At 40.6% G+C, this 18,662-nt stretch overlaps 1 protein-coding gene across 1 annotated transcript in view; it reads right to left on the reverse strand.

Moving 5' to 3' along the window:
- LOC139950052 (uncharacterized) overlaps positions 1-18,250 on the reverse strand; it is an 89,781-nt gene extending 71,531 nt beyond the window's left edge. Inside the window, exon 1 of the mRNA XM_071948682.1 lies at positions 18,097-18,250. Within this exon, the coding sequence (XP_071804783.1) occupies positions 18,097-18,250 (154 nt within the window). The remainder of the gene's footprint in view (positions 1-18,096) is intronic.
- Positions 18,251-18,662: the final 412 nt, after the last annotated feature.

An 18,662-nucleotide genomic window follows, 5' to 3' on the forward strand; every position in this document is an offset into this window, starting at 1 on the left:
CAGCACTTTCTCTTGCCCATATCACTATGGCAAACTACCTCCCACCATTTCCATCCTTCGAATATGAGTCCGACAAAACAAATGTGGCAATCCGTTGGGAAAAGTGGGTTAAACGCCTCGAGAAATTATTTGTTGCCATAGACATTACGAACGGGGCAAGACAGCGAGCACTCTTACTTCACTACGCCGGTGAACAAGTGCATGAAATCTATGAGGCAGAGAAGGAGACAGACACTGATGACACAGGAAACACGTACGACGACACTAAGACAATACTTGACAAATATTTTCAGCCAAAGAAGAACACACAAATGGAGATTTACACCTTCAGATCCTGCAAGCAAAAGGAGGGACAAACACTGGACGAATATGTGACGGAATTGCGAACACTATCCAAGACATGTGAGTTCACATCTACCGATATGGAAATCCTTACACAAATTATACAACACTGCACCTCCAACCGACTACGCCGTAGAGCTCTTCGGGATCCGGACAAGACTCTCACACAAATCATTGACATCGGGCGCACACTTGAGATGGCTGACACACAGGCCTCTGCTATGGAGCGCAAGACCGTCCATGCAATGAAGCCAAAATACAACAACAACAACGGAAAACGACCGCAAGCCAGAAACACTAACAATGCCAGTGGCCCTTCACGCTCGACACAGCACAACCCAAAAGCTACGCAACAACCGGGTAAGCTCTGTATTTATTGTGGTGGTAGCTACCCCCGTAGTGGGACATGCCCAGCACAGGGGCAAACTTGTAACTATTGTGGCAAACCAAATCACTTCCAGCGGGCCTGCATCAAACGCAAAAAAGACAAGGCCATTCATAACATACAAGAACATAAAGACCTGGCACAAAACACTTGTGCACAACAGTCAGACTCCTCTGGAGACGAATACAGCTATAGGGTGCATGAAAAACATACCTTGTACACATTGTCACTACCCACTGCCCCTGTCAAAGTGAACAACCATGAAGTCTGACTTTTGCTTGACACAGGCTCCACTGTGAACATTCTCGACCAGCGCACATACGCAAATGTAGGCAGTCCACCCATCAAACGCCACAGACAGTCAAAGGTACATGCTTATGGTGAGGATACCCCAATACACATACTTGGTGAATGCGTCCTTACAGTGGAAACAGCATCCTTGATACAGACTCACCGGTTCTTGATCGTGCAAGGCACACATGGTTCTCTGCTTGGCTACGAGACGGCAACCAAGCTCCAGCTTATTCACGTTGTACACACTGCAACATACAAAGACAAGTGCCGGGAGAAATATCCTGGACTTTTCCATGACATACATGTAGGCAAGCTGAAAGATACCCAAGTTAAACTTCATGTGGACAAAACAGTGAAACCCAAGGCAATCACCAACCGTCGTACACCCTTCCACCTCAGAACATAAGTGGAAACGGAGCTCAAACGCCTTGAACAGCTAGACATCAACGAACATGTACTTGGGGAGCCAACTCCATGGGTATCGCCAATTGTGACACCCCCCAAGAAAGATGGCTCGATACGCCTTTGCGTAGACATGCGCAAACCAAACAAAGCTATCATGCGTGAATGCCACAGCACGCCAACAGTAAATGAACTGATCCATGATCTCAATGGTGCATCGGTTTTTAGTAAGCTCGATCTTCGCTCAGGCTACCACCAACTCGAACTCGAACCAAGTTCACGATACATTACTACGTTCCACACACACATGGGGCTCTATCGCTATAAACGCATGAACTTTGGAATCTCATCAGCGAGTGAATTCTTCCAAGAGGCAATTCGCAACGCCATCTCTGGCATCGAGGGAGCTCGAAACATCAGTGACGACATCATCTATTATGGATCAGTTCCAAACGCGCAACGCAACCACGGCGCAGCACTAGAGGCAACGCTAACACGTCTCCATGACCATGGCCTCACAGTGAATTGGGACAAATGTGAATTCAACATGCACACTATAAAATTCTTCGGCCTTGTGTTCAGCCCGAAAGGCATATCACCAGACCCAGAGAAAGTGAACACCATGCGCAACTCGCCACACCCGCTTCCTTGGAATGACAAATTACAGCTCGCGTTTCATCCGCAACTATGCCACAATCACAGAGCCATTGAGACGACTCACAAAGAACAATATTCCGTGGGCTTGGTCTCAAGAGCAACAGGACGCCTTCAATACGCTTAAAAACGCCCTAACTGAAGACGCGAGCATCGCATATTTCGACATACGCAAAGACATCAAAATCGCAGTGGATGCCAGCCCCGTCAGCCTAGGGGCCATACTGACACAGGACGGATGCGTTGTAGCTTACGCGAGCTGTGCCTAGACTCCCGTCGAATCCCGATACAGTCAAACAGAACGCGAAGCCCTTGCTATTGTATGGGCGTGTGAACACTACTACATGTACATCCGCGGGACACCACACTTCATTGTCACCACTGACCACAAACCGCTTGTGAATATATGGCAGAAAACGCACCCACCGCTACGCATCGAATGTTGGGGTCTCAGACTGCAACCCTATAAACTCTCAATCAAGTACAATCCTGGACACTCAAATCCAGCCGATTACCTATCGCTACCGGCCCTCAACTCAAAAAACACCTCACACGAACAAAACATTGCAGAGTAATATGTAAATTTTGTTATGACTACATCAGTCCCTCGTGCAATGAACATTACTGACATCCAGGAAGCGACCTTACATGACCCAACCCTGATGAAAGCTATTGACCTCGTAGGCACAGGCCGCTGGTTCGAGATCGAAAAAATCACTGACCCCGCTATCAACAGAAACGAACTCAGCAATACCACAGCAGCAAGGATGAACTTACACACACCGTAAATAACATCCTGCTACGCAACGACAAGATTGTGATTCCGCAATCACTACGTGACATGGCAGTCTCTATCGCACACGAAGGTCACCAAGGCATGGCACGAACGAAAGCTATGATATGATCAAAGGTCTGGTTCCCAGGAATAAATGAGAGAGTCGAACAAACAATACACAAATGCCTTGCATGTCAATCCGCCTACAGTAAGCCAGGGCCCTTCGAGCCACTTCGCATGTCAGATTTGCTGCCAGGAGCATGGCAAAATCTGAGCATGGATTTCTGTGGACCGCTACCAACAGGGGAATACCTTATATGGTCATCATGGACGAGTACTCTAGATACCCAAACGTTTATCCCTGTCTTGGACAAAGTACTGTCAACATTCGGCTGCTGTACAGTAATCAAAACCGACAATGGCAGCCCATTCAACTCGCACGCCTTCGCGAAATTCGCAGAACACAGCGGTTTCAAACATCACCGCATCACACCTCACTGGCTGCGGGCCAATGCACAGGCTGAGGCATTCAACAAACCGCTGATGAAGCTTGTTCGTACTGCTCATCTTGAACACAAATCTTGGAGGCAGGAGCTTTACAAGTACCTTCGGCAGTATCCAGCCACACCACACCCATCCACTGGGTTCACGCCATACCAACTAATGTTCGGATGCGAGCCACGCACACGACTCCCACAAACCACCTAAACAATCCATCTACATTAGATCTTCAAGCTCGCGCGAATGACGAGCAGGCAAAATCCAAGCAGAAACGCAACACCGACATTCGTTTGAATACCCGACAAAACGACATCGCAGTCGGTGACACTGACCTTGTGAAACATGACACTAAATCGTCCAAACTCTCCACACCATTTGACCCCCAGCCATACAGTGTCACCGCTAGGAAAGGCAGCATGATCACCGCCTCTGCAAATGGCCACAACATAACTGGGAACTCCTCACGTTTTAAGGGCATCCCCTCGGACTCCAACAACAGCTACCAACGCGATTACATTGAGATTGAAGAGGAAAAGGATTATACTCCACCTAACACCCAAACTACAGCAGAAACACCTTCTTCATTGCCACATACCTTGCCAGACAAACTATTACTCAACATACGCACACTCGACCGACTCGCATTCGCAAAACCCCCAAATGTCTGGAGGACTATGTGGTCAAATAAACTAATCCACAGTTAACTGTATACACCTTGACAATCACAAAAAACTTGAAGAACTGAAACTTTTAATTCAACTTTCATCCTTACTTGTTTGCGCAAATCGTTTGTTGTTTATTGTTAAGCTTCTTTTGATTAACATGTTTTTTAAATCCACCTTAAGGAGGGATGTAATGGCCTACGTGCATTATGATTTGTACACCCGCACCCCTCAGGTGCATCATGGGTAAAAGCACATGTGAATTGTATACACAGAATATATACAGTGAATGTGAAGCAGGGTTTACATTTGTCTCCAGTCCATTCTCTTTATTCCGATACTCTTTTAAAGTTGTCTTATCAATCAGGACAATACAGCATCGACATGTCAAAAGCATTTGACACGATTAAGCGAAGAAAAATCCTAGAGATCCTACAAACCACGGGTTGTTCAAGCGACCACATTCGTATTGTCAGATTTTTGATTTCCAATAGAAAACTGAAAGTAAATATCAACAAATCTTCTTCAAACTGGTTTGACACAACGCTTGGCTCATTTCAAGGCGACAGCCTAAGCGGCGCACTCTTCATCGCAACATTGGCTGGAGCCCTCAATGACGTCAGACAACAAGCTGCACGTCCTGACCCACCAATATCTCCATCCTCTTTACCACTGGAGTCAGCTTACGCTGATGACGTTGACTTCCTTGATGAAGACAGTGAAAGCCTTGCAAGACTAATCCCCCTTACATCCAGAGTCTTGAAAGATTGGAACTTGTTTGTCAATGAGGGAAAAACTGAAAACACCCATATATACATGGCCTCAAAAACTGAAGTTATTCGGAAGGCATCCTACTCAATGACCAGGAACCCTGGAGGACAAGCAAACTACTCGGTTCTCTGATGTGTTCTACAACCGACATTCAACACCGTATCTGCCTAGCAAATGTAGCCTTCAACACATTTACCAAACTCTGGATGCAACCCCGCAAAATATCCATCACCTTACTGATGCATGTTTACAATGCCATGGTATTGTCTGTCTTCATGTACAACTCAAGTAGCTGGGCTGCACCTAAGAATGTGCTCGAGAAGTTAGACACCTGCCACCGTCGCCACCTTGGACGAATTCTTTGATGTCGCCAACCATCCGCGATGTCGAATAGCTTCCAATATATTCAATGTGGAGCTCGTCCCTTATCCGAATTAGTGAGGAAGGCAAGGTGGCGCATGCTCGGGCATGTGCTTCGACTGCATCCCGACTCACCCGCTCAGAATGCTCTAATGTTCGCAGTAAATGGATCGGGACACCTGAGAGGCCGTCGTGGCCGTTTACAAAACTAACTCGACATCCTACGGAGAGACCTCCATGCTCGTCAGCTGTCCCTTAAGACCCACAGTGACATTCTACGGCTTCGTGACGTAGCCATTGATCATTTGTCCTGGAGAACTCTGTATTAGTAGAGACTGTTCCTGTGTACAGTTTATATATATGGCTACTTGCGTTAGAATCCGGAGATATCGAAAGGCATGAAAGTAAAACACCCCAACCCCCTTGAAGCACACACACTTCAATACATTTCAGACAAGCAATGTTTGATTTCATGAGTAAGAAACCAATCTGTTATATTTTCTCTCTAATGTACACATATTATTTATTACGTTTATCAGAATTTATTACTGTCTGCAGTTAATCCACACAAACTTTTTTTTAAATTTTCACTTAAAACGTTAAAAAAAATTTAAATTTTCACTTCAAATGTTTATATTTTTCCCCATATTAGCACACCATAGAAACCCATATAGCAACTACATCACATGATCTATCGAGTGACTTAAGGAGAATGAAACTCAATCTAGCAGATGATAATTTTCGTTTGAAATTTAGAGGTTGGATGATGTTTCTTCATTATTATACCAAAAGTTAATCATTTTATAGACAGGAAACTTTATTCTCAGCATGATTAAGCCTGATGAAAGTACAGACTGTGAGTAAACAAAACAGCCGCGCTTCTGTCACCGATTGGAACTTGCACATTCTCGCGGTAAACGGGAATCAAAGTTTGGGTTTGAAAACATATGTGGGTTGATAACATTAACATATGAAGCTACTTCCTATAAAAACAAGTGGGCATTTCCATGGTTAGTTTCGTTACACTTTTAGCTGCTTAGCACAGCTTTGTGGTCTGCAATATTAACATGAAAGCCTATCAAGTCTCCATTTTTGTACCATGGCTACATCTTGGCTAGACCTAATATACAAAAAAATACAAACTTCTAGACACATTTATTCGGTTGTTATGATCAGTTTAATTTTGGTTAGTTACGTTACAAAAAAGGGACACGTCTTTGAACAAAAAGTTTCCTCAAACAGGATACAGCTGAAACAAACTTTACTATTTCTATAACTACACGTACATTGTACAAGGGTACAAGCAAGTGTTTTGGAAGGGAAAAAATTAAAATAAACTCTTATCCGTTCCAGGCATTGCCCCCAAATCATGGTTAGTTACGTTACAGTTAGTTATGTTACACTTTGTCCATGACTAATATTATTTGTGATACACCCTATGTACTTAAACTCACAGCTCTAATCTGGTCTATATTAGTTACTAATATGCAATTCTACACTATATCCAAATCAACTAAGCAAAAAACAATGGAATAAAGTAATATTTTGTAGTATAATTGCAAAAAAGGTATAAAAAGCCATTACCTCGTCATATCATTAACCTTGGTCACATATTATTACAAAATATTTATGTCTTTATCATTCAAACTTTTTTTCCTTTACATTCATAAGCCATGCAGCATTTAAAACCACAATAAACCAAGTAAATTTCTCTTTCATAGATACCAAAGAAAACAAAACAATAGAAAGGATGTTGAATGAGTTCTTTGTCTTGACTCTTGGTCATGTACACTAATCTTAAAGTTCAACAGAAATTTTGAAATGCTCGCGATTGTTGACATTTTCTGGCACATCAAGCTTGAAAATCATTTTGTCCCTCGTATAGAAGATATAAACATTTTGAGTGGGCCATTTTACATAAGATGTTTCACTGCCCCTCCCATGCCATCCACATGACCTTTGCTATGGGAGGTGCAGAAGAAAGTCCAGTGAATTTCAATCTTGTGCTGCTCTTGAAGCACAGCTATCCCACTCCACGATGCTTTTTAGCTTAACGCTTAAATGGGCAGTCTCTCTCTCTTCATCACACCCTCCCTCCTTTCCAAACCCCTACCTGGCCTACCAACACCAGTTCCTCTTTGCCCTTCTACTACATACATGTACCCCCTCCCTAATTAATAACTAAAGCCTTTGATTCTCCATGTACAAAGGAAGACTTATTATAATATTAAACTTTTTAAACAAGTTCCGGTCCTACTATTTTTTGTGCTTTGTCCTAAAAAAATCTCTATGAGATGCACATCAAAATGTTTTCGGGTTTATTGGTCACACTATTCACATCCCATGGTCTGTTTGCACAGTCAACAAGCTGATTATGATTTTGTTTTCCCCTTACACACAAGCTGATATTGTTGACCATTAGACGGCAAACTCTCTGCTGTTTCTTATGTCACAAAATTTCTTGCAACCACTGCCTTTTTCTCCTTGTACTTCTCGTAGTGACTAGCTGCCTTTATCTTTTCTTAGTGTTGCTGTTGCTTTTCCTTGTTTGACAATGGCCTGTTTGATCTATGGACATTAAAATAAGGAACAAAGTCAATCAACTTTTTTTTAAATTGCAATTTCTATAACTACACATTATATAGCCTATGTACCTGATGAACAGCATTAGAATTATACATGCAGCACTTGTACACAAACTCTCATTAATTAAGTATAGAAGAGAAATACAACTTTAAGAAAACCCTTTAAAATAAAATTCATATGGATTACACCATGTCACTTTATTGTCACCAAACTTACCCCCAACAAATCACCACAAAAGTTGAAGAAGATGAACTTGTAGGACAGGTGTGTTGCGCATGGATCTTGCATAGCATACAGACAAATCGAGGCACATGGCAAACAAAACATGCTAAAAGTTGAATTGTGGGTCAAAGAATAGTATTGTGGCGAAAAGCGCCTTTTCCCCAGAGTTTATTAGGCTGAATCTTTGCTATAAAATAGAGCTGTCAAATATAATGCACCGCTGCTTACTCGCTGACAGTTAGTTTTGCGCACGTGGGAAATTGTTGACGAGCGCTCTCTTGAGTCAAAATCGTAAACAAAACATAGCCTTTCAACCGTTGAAAACGATCTGGGGTCATCGCGAGTTTTGACCAATTAAAAGCCAAGATGGAAAACTAAACATGAATATGCAATGAAGTTAGTTGCGATGGTCGGATTTTGAGTCGAATTGATCCTTCAAAATCTACGTAATGTGAATTTTCTTGTTTCTTGTAAGAAATATATAACAACTAATGTTTTCCACTCAAAATTGAGAGAGCAAACCCTTTGAAAACAATTCCCTGTTTATTTTTGTAACACATGACGACGCTCTGGTGAAGCATTTTTATCAAGAGTAATGTACACAAGCATTGGGCAATTGTCGCTTTTTGTGACGTGTGCAAACTGTAATAAACATTGTGCATTGTATGCGTTTGTTTAGTTTGTATGTGAAACATGTGGGCCACGTCAGAAAAACGTTGGTGGAATCCCACTGATTTTAATTAATCCAGAGGGTTTGCTGCTATATAAACGGAATAATTTGATAGAATAATAATTTTCCTCTACAACAAACATTGTTTCAATATCAGGGAAATTCAATTTTACTCACAAACGCCAACAAAACTCATCGTTAAAGTCGCTGGTCGCAAGCGCTAATTTACATATCTGGTCGCAACCAGTTACTTTTGGTCGCAAGCGCTAATTTGCATTACAGTAACTAATTACTTTTGGTCGCTGGTGGCAAGCGCTTATTAGCATTTTTGGTCGCAGCCAGTTACTTATGGTTGCGAGCGCTAATTTGCATTACAGAAATCTATAAAAGGCGAGCGTTTTACGACTGCCGTTTGTTGTTAGTTCGTGACTTGGACAGACCTGGTGAAGAAATAGGACGGTCGCCGCATATGTGACCACCGCTAGCAAGACATTTTACATGTAGTTCTTCATCGTCATCCCCGAGATATACTACTAGTTAATTAATTGTGTTTGACTGAATAAAGACCCTTCAATAAATAAAACCCTGTAGAAATGGAAGAATAATTAAAGAGAAGAGAGAATAAATGAGCAGATATTCCGGTTGAATTGAAAGTAAACCCTTACGCTTCGGAGTGAACAGTCTCTTTAGAGTTCTAGGGCCAATAACACTTCAGCCTTTAGTCAGCCTTTAGTCAGCCTTTACAGCCTTCATCTTCAGTAGGAACCAGTCGTCGTCCCACCCCTTCCCCCCTTCTATGATCAATTCTGCCGTCCCTTTTACTAAGTGATAAGTATCATACTGCCCTAACTTGTTTAAACTTTACAACATGGCTGAAAACTTGTGCTTGTGTCAACTTACAGCATCTTAATAGTCTTCATGTCCGTTAGTTACGTTACACTCCGGTTAGTTACGTTACATAGTTGGTTACGTTACAGTTTTTGATAGCTGCGATAACGTAACCCTCCTCCCGACGGCCGTAGGGTTACGTTATCGCAACTAGTTTTTGACTATTAATTTTGTTTTTTACCCATACACCGATGTATGGGTAAAAAACAAAATTAATATTCTTTATCCCCGATGCAAATTTAACATCTATTATAGTTTTTGACTGCTTCTTATTTCCACATGGCACAATTTTAATGATTTTTCTTTACTTATTTTAATTAAGGATTGCACCAAGTAGGAAAATTCAAGATATAGGCCCTAAACATTTTAATTGATGGTAGGGTCATATCTTTGGATTCCGTGACCATTTTTTTGCTACCTTTTTTTCTCGATGGATTTGAGTTCACGAACCATTTAAAAGGAAAATTAGCTCCTATGAACCTCTGAAATGTGATAGGAACTTTTTTTATTGCGCAATATTCAAAATGGCCGCCGACGCCATCTTGAAAAACATAAATTGTAATACATGTTGCTCTGGCACCAGATGACCTAGATGGACAAAGGAGATGTCCTTTTCCACTATATCTGACATGACAAATACACTGGAGTGGTAATTGTAAGGTTTGGGGACCATCTTGACCTCATAATCCAATATGGCCGCCGACGCCATCTTGAAAAACATAAATTGTAATAGCTCTGGCACCAGATGACCTAGATGGACAAAGGAGATGTCCTTTTCCACTATATCTGGCATGACAAATACACTGGAGTGGTTATTGTAATGTTTGGGGACCATCTTGACCTCCAAATCCAATATGGCCGCCGGACGCCATCTTGAAAAACATAAATTGTAATAGCTCTGGCACCAGATGACCTAGACGGACAAAGAAGATGTCCTTTTCCACTATATCTGGCATGACAAATACACTGGAAGGGTTATTGTAAGGTTTGGGGACCATCTTGTCCTCTAAATCCAATATGGCCGCCGGAAGCCATCTTGAAAAAACTAACATTCATTGGCTCTGGCACCAGATGACCTAGACAGACAAAGGAGATATCCTTTTCCACTATATCTGGCATGCCAAATACACTGGAGTGGTAATATTAAAAGGGATGATCTTGACCTCGAAATCCAATATGGCCGCCGAACGCCATCTTGAAAATTTGAAATGTGAAAGCTGTGGCACAAGAAGAGCTATAAGAACAAATAGTGTGTCATTTCCCACTATTTCTGGCATTACAAATTAATTTTAAAATGTTTTTTTATAGTTCTGGAACCATCCTTACCTCTAAATTCAAGATTCACATCATAGCAGCTTCACTATCACAACCTATCTCACTTTTCACTTAGCTGCCGCTATCACTGTTGTCATGTGTCTGCGGGTTTGTTGGTAGGGACATGGATCAGGGAATGGGGGGGGGGCTTAGTATAATGGATTGGCAGACACAAGCCATTTGCAAGATGCAACCCATGGCCTAATGGTGAGGGGTGACTTCTTAACTTAGTTGGTATGCACGCTCCCAAGTGTGGACAGAGACTGTCCAAGTCAGGCACAAGCCAAATAGTGCTCTTTTTCCTGCACTCTTCACTTGGCAGCTCGGACTTCTCCCAGGGTCTTGCTTTTACAATCGCCATACACGTATGACAAATTGCTCCAAATTGTTGATAATCTTTTCTTTTGATAATCTTAAGAACAAAGCACAATGTAGATGGTGAATATGGCAGTGTCTGCCTCTGCATGGGCACAATATTAAGCTCTGGCATCAGACTGCCTGCGAGATTCTTAGCAGAGCTGCCTACTACACGTAGATGATCTCAATACTGGTTGACTCTGCTGTTTTTAGGAAAGCTTCTTGGAGGAAAACTTGAAGGCGGATCTTGCCTTGTTCTCTGGTGTGCTCAGGAGAGCATGGAAATCTTCTGATTTCATGAAAACATTGCTGATTGGCAGTTTGTCTTCAGTGGTAGGAATGGTCAAGCGCCATATGAGGCCCATATCGAGGATCTATGTGTATACATCAGGCTCTGGAATGGCAGTCGAAGTAAGACTTTTGCGGGAGCTTGCTTTTCTGTGTCTTATGCATGGTTCCATTGACGTTGAAGATTGCAACGGAAAGCACAACACGATTCTGCAGGATGTCTTCAAGATTGGGCACCACTCGTTTTGACCAGCCAGAGAACAGAGGCCAAAGCTTTACACTCCATTTCCTCCATCCTTACTGCAATTCTCAAGTTGAAAAGTTCTTCTGATGCTTGCTATTTCGAGTGTCTGAAAGGAGTTGCTTTTCATTGTTTGGAATTGCCAGTCATCCAGATGTCAGCTTAGAGCCCTTATTCATTGTTGGCTCTATCCAAATGTCAAGGACGACACATGAATATGGTTTTCCAATTATTGAGTGCGCAACATACCATATTCCTTGAATGCAGCCTGGTCTTCAGGAAGGGTATCAAGTACTGCCGTAAAATCGGGAAGATGCTGACTATACGTGTCATTGTCATAGATTCACATCCATGGAAGCATGAGGTTGAGTGAAGACTTGAACTCTGTCCAGTTGCTCGTTCTGATGACATGGGTACTTTGAGTCAGAATCTCCACCATTTCCATGAAGGAAATCCAGTATTCTGCTTGTTGGGAACCCTCAAAGTCCTTGAAGAGAGTGTCAACTACAATCATGTAGGTCAATCAGATCAGCATTGTACTTAGGTTCATCATGTGAATCTGAAAGTTCTTGAGCACTAATTGAAAGTCGGAGCTTGGCAAGTAAAGCGTCAATAGCAAATACGCTTCAAGTCATGTGTTTTTGTCCTGGCATGACAGAACAGTCTCGTAGTAGATTTATACAGGCATCGAACCCGCTCTTTTCCCACGAAGGGCCGAAAAAAAGAACCATCTGCAATGACACCCACTGGAACCAAAACATCTAAGATGCCAGATCCCTTTAAACCTCTTGAAATAGCGTAGATGAGTGACATATTGATGTGGAAAGGTCATGTGAAAGGTATGATTTTGTGGAAAGTTTACAGGATGGTCACCAACATTTATTGCGAAAGGCATTTTTATCTCTTTGAATTGATTGGCTTTACAAGTTTACACATCACATCAAATAAATCGTCTTATCAAGTGGGTTGGGGTATGTCGTATGAAATTGCTCAACTTTCCTCTGGTTTTGACATGTTGGCTGAAGCCCTGAAAACCCTGGCACAGTCTGTTCTTCTGGTTTAGGTCTCACTTGGTCATCTTTGGCCCTGGGCCAATGCAAGGATTACACCGCGAGTTCTTTGCCCGTATGTATCGAGAGTGCTTGAATCAGTTAGAATCAGTTGTAATGCCAGAAATAGTGGAAAATTACACCATATTTGTTTGTACAGCTCTCTTCTTGTGCCTGAGCTATTACAATTCATAATTTGTGAGATGGCGACAGCGGCCATCTTGGATTTGGGGTTTAGGATGACCCCCACACTCTACAATAACCGTTCCAGTAGACTTGTAATGCCAAATTTAGTGGAAAATGACATATCTTTTGTCTGTCTAGGTCATCTGGTGCGATAGCTAATGAAAGTTATGTTTTTCAAGATGCAACCCGGCGGCCATATTGGATTTCGAGGTCAAGATGGTCCCCAAACCTTACAATAACCACTCCAGTGTATTTGCCATGCCAGATTTAGTGGAAAAAGATATCTCCTTTGTCCGTCTAGGTCATCTGGTGCCAGAGCTAATAAAAGTTATAGTTTTCAAGATGGCGTCCGGCGGCCATATTGGATTTAGAGGTCAAGATGGTCCCCAAACATTACAATAACCACTCCAATGTATTTGTCATGCCAGATATAGTGGAAAAGGACATCTCCTTTGTCCATCTAGGTCATCTGGTGCCAGAGCTATTACAATTTATGTTTTTCAAGATGGCGTCGGCGGCCATATTGGATTTAGAGGTCAAGATGGCCCCCAAACCTTACAATTACCACTCCAGTGTATTTGTCATGTCAGATATAGTGGAAAAGGACATCTCCTTTGTCCATCTAGGTCATCTGGTGCCAGAGCTATTACCATTTATGTTTTTCAAGATGGCGTCGGCGGCCATTTTGAGTATTGCGCAATAAAAAAAGTTCCTATCACATTTCAGAGGTTCATAGGAGCTAATTTTCGTTTTAAACGGTTCCTGAAGCCAAATCAATCGAGAAAAAAAGGTAGCAAAAAAATGGTCACGGAATCCAAAGATATGACCCTACTATGATTGCCTTCTCTAGAGACGAAAACAATCGGAAGTTTTGGTTAGTTACGTTACATAGGCTTTAATGGGGTACAAGCTTCACAGATTGATGGTCTGAATCTATCACAAACACAAATTTTGACGATTGCAGCCAATGTGTAGGTCGAATCAATGAATAAATATGACTAGAATGATTTGATACCTTGTAATCTTCCCCATTCAGTAGTAAATTGAAGTTGCACAACTTTTTTACACATAATTTCATGATAAAACATTGTTGGCACAAAAATATTTTGGTTGTATCTTTCTTGCAAAGACATGACATTGAAACCATATTTTCCTGAATATTTGATGTATATGTTCTTGGCTTATAAGCCAAATTTTTACTTAAAAAACACAATTCTAAATTTTGAGGTCATGTTCACTTCTTCAAAGAATTGCCCAAATACAACAGTCGCACTAAATACCGACAACTCACGACCCCTCACGACAACATTTTTTAAATGCACTGTAACAGAACATTTGAACATAAGTCAACCATTAAATATATGCACAATAGCCCCACTTGTGTGGCCAAGGATAGCTGAATCCTTGGCCATACAAGTGGGGCTATATGCACAAGAGTCATATGCACCCAAATAATTTTCAAACTATTTTAATTGTAAAAAAAAACGTTTTTTTCCCGAATTTAGTAACGAACGGCAATATCCGCTATGTTGTCTTTCGACGCACTTGGACGATTCTATTATCGCAGGGTGATACAGTATGCAAAATGATTATTAACAATTTTTTTATGTATCTCATGGAGGTTAAAACAATATTATATTTAAGTTTCCCCTTTAAACTTCAAATTCCAGAGTTAGCAGCTTAGTTACTAACATTAACAAGAAAGAAAAAAATCAGCAGCTAAAACCAAAATGAAAAAATAAAACTCAGCCCTCAGAAATTACCTCGCCCCCTGCGGTGTAATAGAATCGTCCAAGTACGTCGAAAGACAACATGGCGAATATGTCTGTTCATTACTAAATTCGGAGTAAAAAACACCTTTTTTACCATGTTTACAGTTAAAAATACAATTTTTTCAAAAGTTTGAAAGTGATTTAGATGCATATGACTCTATAAATTATACAGTTGATTTATGTTAAAATGTTCTGTTAAAGTGCATTTAAAAATTGTTGTCGTGAGTTATCGGTATTTAGTGCGACCCAACTAATATTACAATATCCTGGTGTCATGTGTTTTCAGTAGGATAACAGGAAAACTGTTCACAATCAAAAACTAAATTTTTTTTTTCAAATCATCTATCCATTTTTTTAACAATAACACTTACACTTCATGGTGTGTTGAAATTTTTAAAGTTTTGGTTTTGGTTTTACGTTGCGAGAGACAGTCCGCCAATAACGTACTTAAGCATGCACGCCATTGGAGCAACGTCATATGTTTTCACACCTTTCATTGGTTGGTATTTTATTGAATATTCAGAAGCTAGTATGACATGCAAAATAAATCAAAAAAAATATTATTCAATTACTACTTAACAAATTTAATTACATTTTTTTCCCAAGGCATTATGGCTACTATATTAGAATCCAGAGATATCATAAGGCATGAAAGTAAAACACCCCACCCCCCTTGATGCACACACACTTCATAACAATCCGTTTTCCCCCATTTCAGACCAGTAATGTTTGGTTTCAGGAGATAAGAAACCAATCTATGATATTTTCTCTTTAATGTAGACTTAATATTTATTACGCTTTATCGGAATTTATTACAGTAGCCTATATGCAGTACATCACACAAAAAAATTGTTTGTCATTTTCACTTAAAATATTTTAATATTTTCCCCACATTTGCACACCATAGAATCCCAAATAGTAACCACCTCACGTGATCCATCTAGTGACTAAAGCAGAATGAAACTCAATCTAGCAGATAGTAATTTTGTTTTGAACTTTCGAGGTGGGATGATGTTTCTTTGACTCATTTGAATGTTGGCATAATAATGCACTAGTGATTAGCAATTAGTACCAAAAATCAATCATTTTATAAATGTTTGAGCATAACCAACGACAGGAAACTTTATTCTCAGCATAATTAAGCCTGATGAAAATACAGACCGTGAGTAAACTGCATAGCTTCTGTCACCGGTGCAGCTGACAATCTCGCGGTAAACGGGAATCAAAGTTGGAGACTGAAAACATATGAGGGTCGATATTATAACGTATGACGCTACGGTACAAGATTACAATATCCTCTGCTTACCAGTTATCACGCTATTATGCCTTTTTATTTGAATTGGGAAAAAATAATGATCCCATATATCAACCGATGCCCTAATTATCTTCATTTGTTAATACGAAGTATGCAAACATGTATTAAAACTTGATGGACATTGAAATGTTCACACCACACACCGATCTTGGATGACTTCAACTGGCCCCATTTGTTTTGAGTTTTTCCTGTTTTCACGGCAAACGAGAAAGTATGGTTTCCCGGTGAAGCCATACATGGAAGAAAAATCTGCAGTGACTACAAGTGTTCTTTGAGATTCTGTGTATGACTGTATAGCTAGCAGTTGCCTTAATTTTATTCAAAATATATTTTTATTAAATTTTTAAAATTACCATGGTAACTTGCAAACAATATTTTTTTCTTTTTTAAATATAAGAAGAGTGAATATATACTGGCTTCAAAATCTGATTTCTATTTATTTTGTTTCTATTTTTTTCTTAATATTTATAATGAAACGTATAAATAAAGTGATAATTGAATCAACAAGCTGATGTTTAAATTTTGATATAAATAATAGTATTGATACGAGGGTTACAAAATAAAAATCTCCAAAAATGTTAGAAAATGATATAAGGCACATGGCTTCTTTAAGCCTCGGATTTTTTTTCAAGAATGCTCAGCAAAACATTCTGTCACATGATTTTGATCATCACGAATTGTGAATTGAAATAGCGTTTGATGAAACTTTTTCGCTGGGCAAATATTTTTATATGGCCTCAACGTTATGACATATTTTTATGGTGACTGCTCTATATTCCGACATCTCTATGTTCCGACACCCTTATATTCCGACACCCCTATGTTCCGACACCCCTATGTTCCGACAACTCAACCTATATTCCGACACCCCTATCTTCCGACACCCCTATATTCCGACACCCCTATGTTCCGACACCATTATATTCCAACGACCCAAACACCCCGATGTTCCGACACCCCTATGTTCCAACAACCTGTACCGATATTTTGTGTTAGCCATTTTTTAGTCCATGAACATACTGGTAACCTATCTTTATAGTCCCACAAAGGAGTTTAATTTGTATATTAAGTGTTATTCTGCTATTAAAAATTAGCAACTTTGGTTTCTTTAGCAGAGGACTGAGTAATGAAGGGGGTGGTAGGACTTAATTATTTGTTGTTATCAAATGTTAACAAATTATTATTATTATTATTGTTATTTTTGGTGGGGGGGGGCAAAAGAAAGAAATTACACATCGGCGCAATAAACGCAGGAGAGGGTTGGAATTTGTATTAATTGAAGGCTCGTGAAATGTTATCAACACGGACACGCACCTAACAATAGCAAAGTACCGAGTATTTTATTGCCAGCTACCTCGGGGAGCCATACTCATGTGTATAACCACCACAAAAAAATGAAATGCATGCGTGATTCCATCACTTTTTAAAATAGTACAAATTCATTTTATGAATGTTCAAACCTAATCCCGGTCGAAAATTACTTGGAAACCTTGCGTAATACAAGTTGTGTTTTTGTTATTGATAAACTGAGTAATATGTGCGAAAACAACTTGTCGGAACATAGGGGTGTCGGAACATAGGGGTGTCGGAATATAGGGGTGTCGGAACATAGGGGTGTCGGAATATAGGTTGAGTTGTCGGAACATAGGGGTGTCGAAATATAGGGGTGTCGGAATATAGGGGTGTCGGAACATAGGGGTGTCGGAATATAGGCCGAGTTGTCGGAACATAGGGGTGTCGGAACATAGGGGTGTCGGAATATAGGTGTGTAACCATTTTTATACCTTGTAGAAATGCCTAAAATACCAAACTTTTTGCATTTACAAGTGCAAATGACCAGTGGAGCCTTACGTGTTTCTAAGTTTTGGTCAAAGAAGAGGAGACTCTTTGCTTGGCGAATAAAACCACACAATTTTTATCTTGGGACTGTTTACATCGCGCACAGAGAGGTAAAAGATTTGCAACGATAATAGGGACACCTCGAAAACAGGACCTCCTACGATACAATTACAAATGTTTCGTTTCAACTTCCTCAATCAATCATTATCAGATTATGTCATACCGTTAGCACTCCATACAAGAATATTTCCTTTACAGAGATGAAGTTTTATCGTCTCAGTCAGTACAGACGCTTCTTCAACCGATGGAAGCCCCGAGGATTCAATGAACTCGCACGCTGTCACCGTGGCCACCGTGGTCACCGTGGGCGCCGCCATGTTTTGATACGAATGCTCTCTGTTGCATTTCTGAGCAAGAGAGGGCGCTGCATCGTAAACATTTATTTTGAGAAACTAAAGGACAGAGCACCATGTTCCGTCCCAACTTGATAATCGTCCCATATATAGTTGGGACAGGGGGTCGATCTATTTCTACCTCCATGATTTCACAAAGAGTTAGGACTAGTCTTAGGAGATATGAAAACCGTACGGCTAGTCCTAAGTTAGGACGAGTAACGCGTCCTAACTAGAGATAAGACTAGTCTTTACTCTTTGTGAAACCCACCCCTGGTCCCATCCCAACTTGAGTGTTAAAGTTGGGGCGTCCCAACTGTACTTGGGATTCCCCACAGAGCTCTCTTCTCTACTATCGATAAAATTGCCTTAGGAAAAAGTCTTAACTTTGTTCCAA

The sequence above is a fragment of the Asterias amurensis genome, chromosome 17 (genome assembly GCF_032118995.1).
Source record: "Asterias amurensis chromosome 17, ASM3211899v1".
Lineage (NCBI taxonomy): Eukaryota > Metazoa > Echinodermata > Asteroidea > Forcipulatida > Asteriidae > Asterias > Asterias amurensis.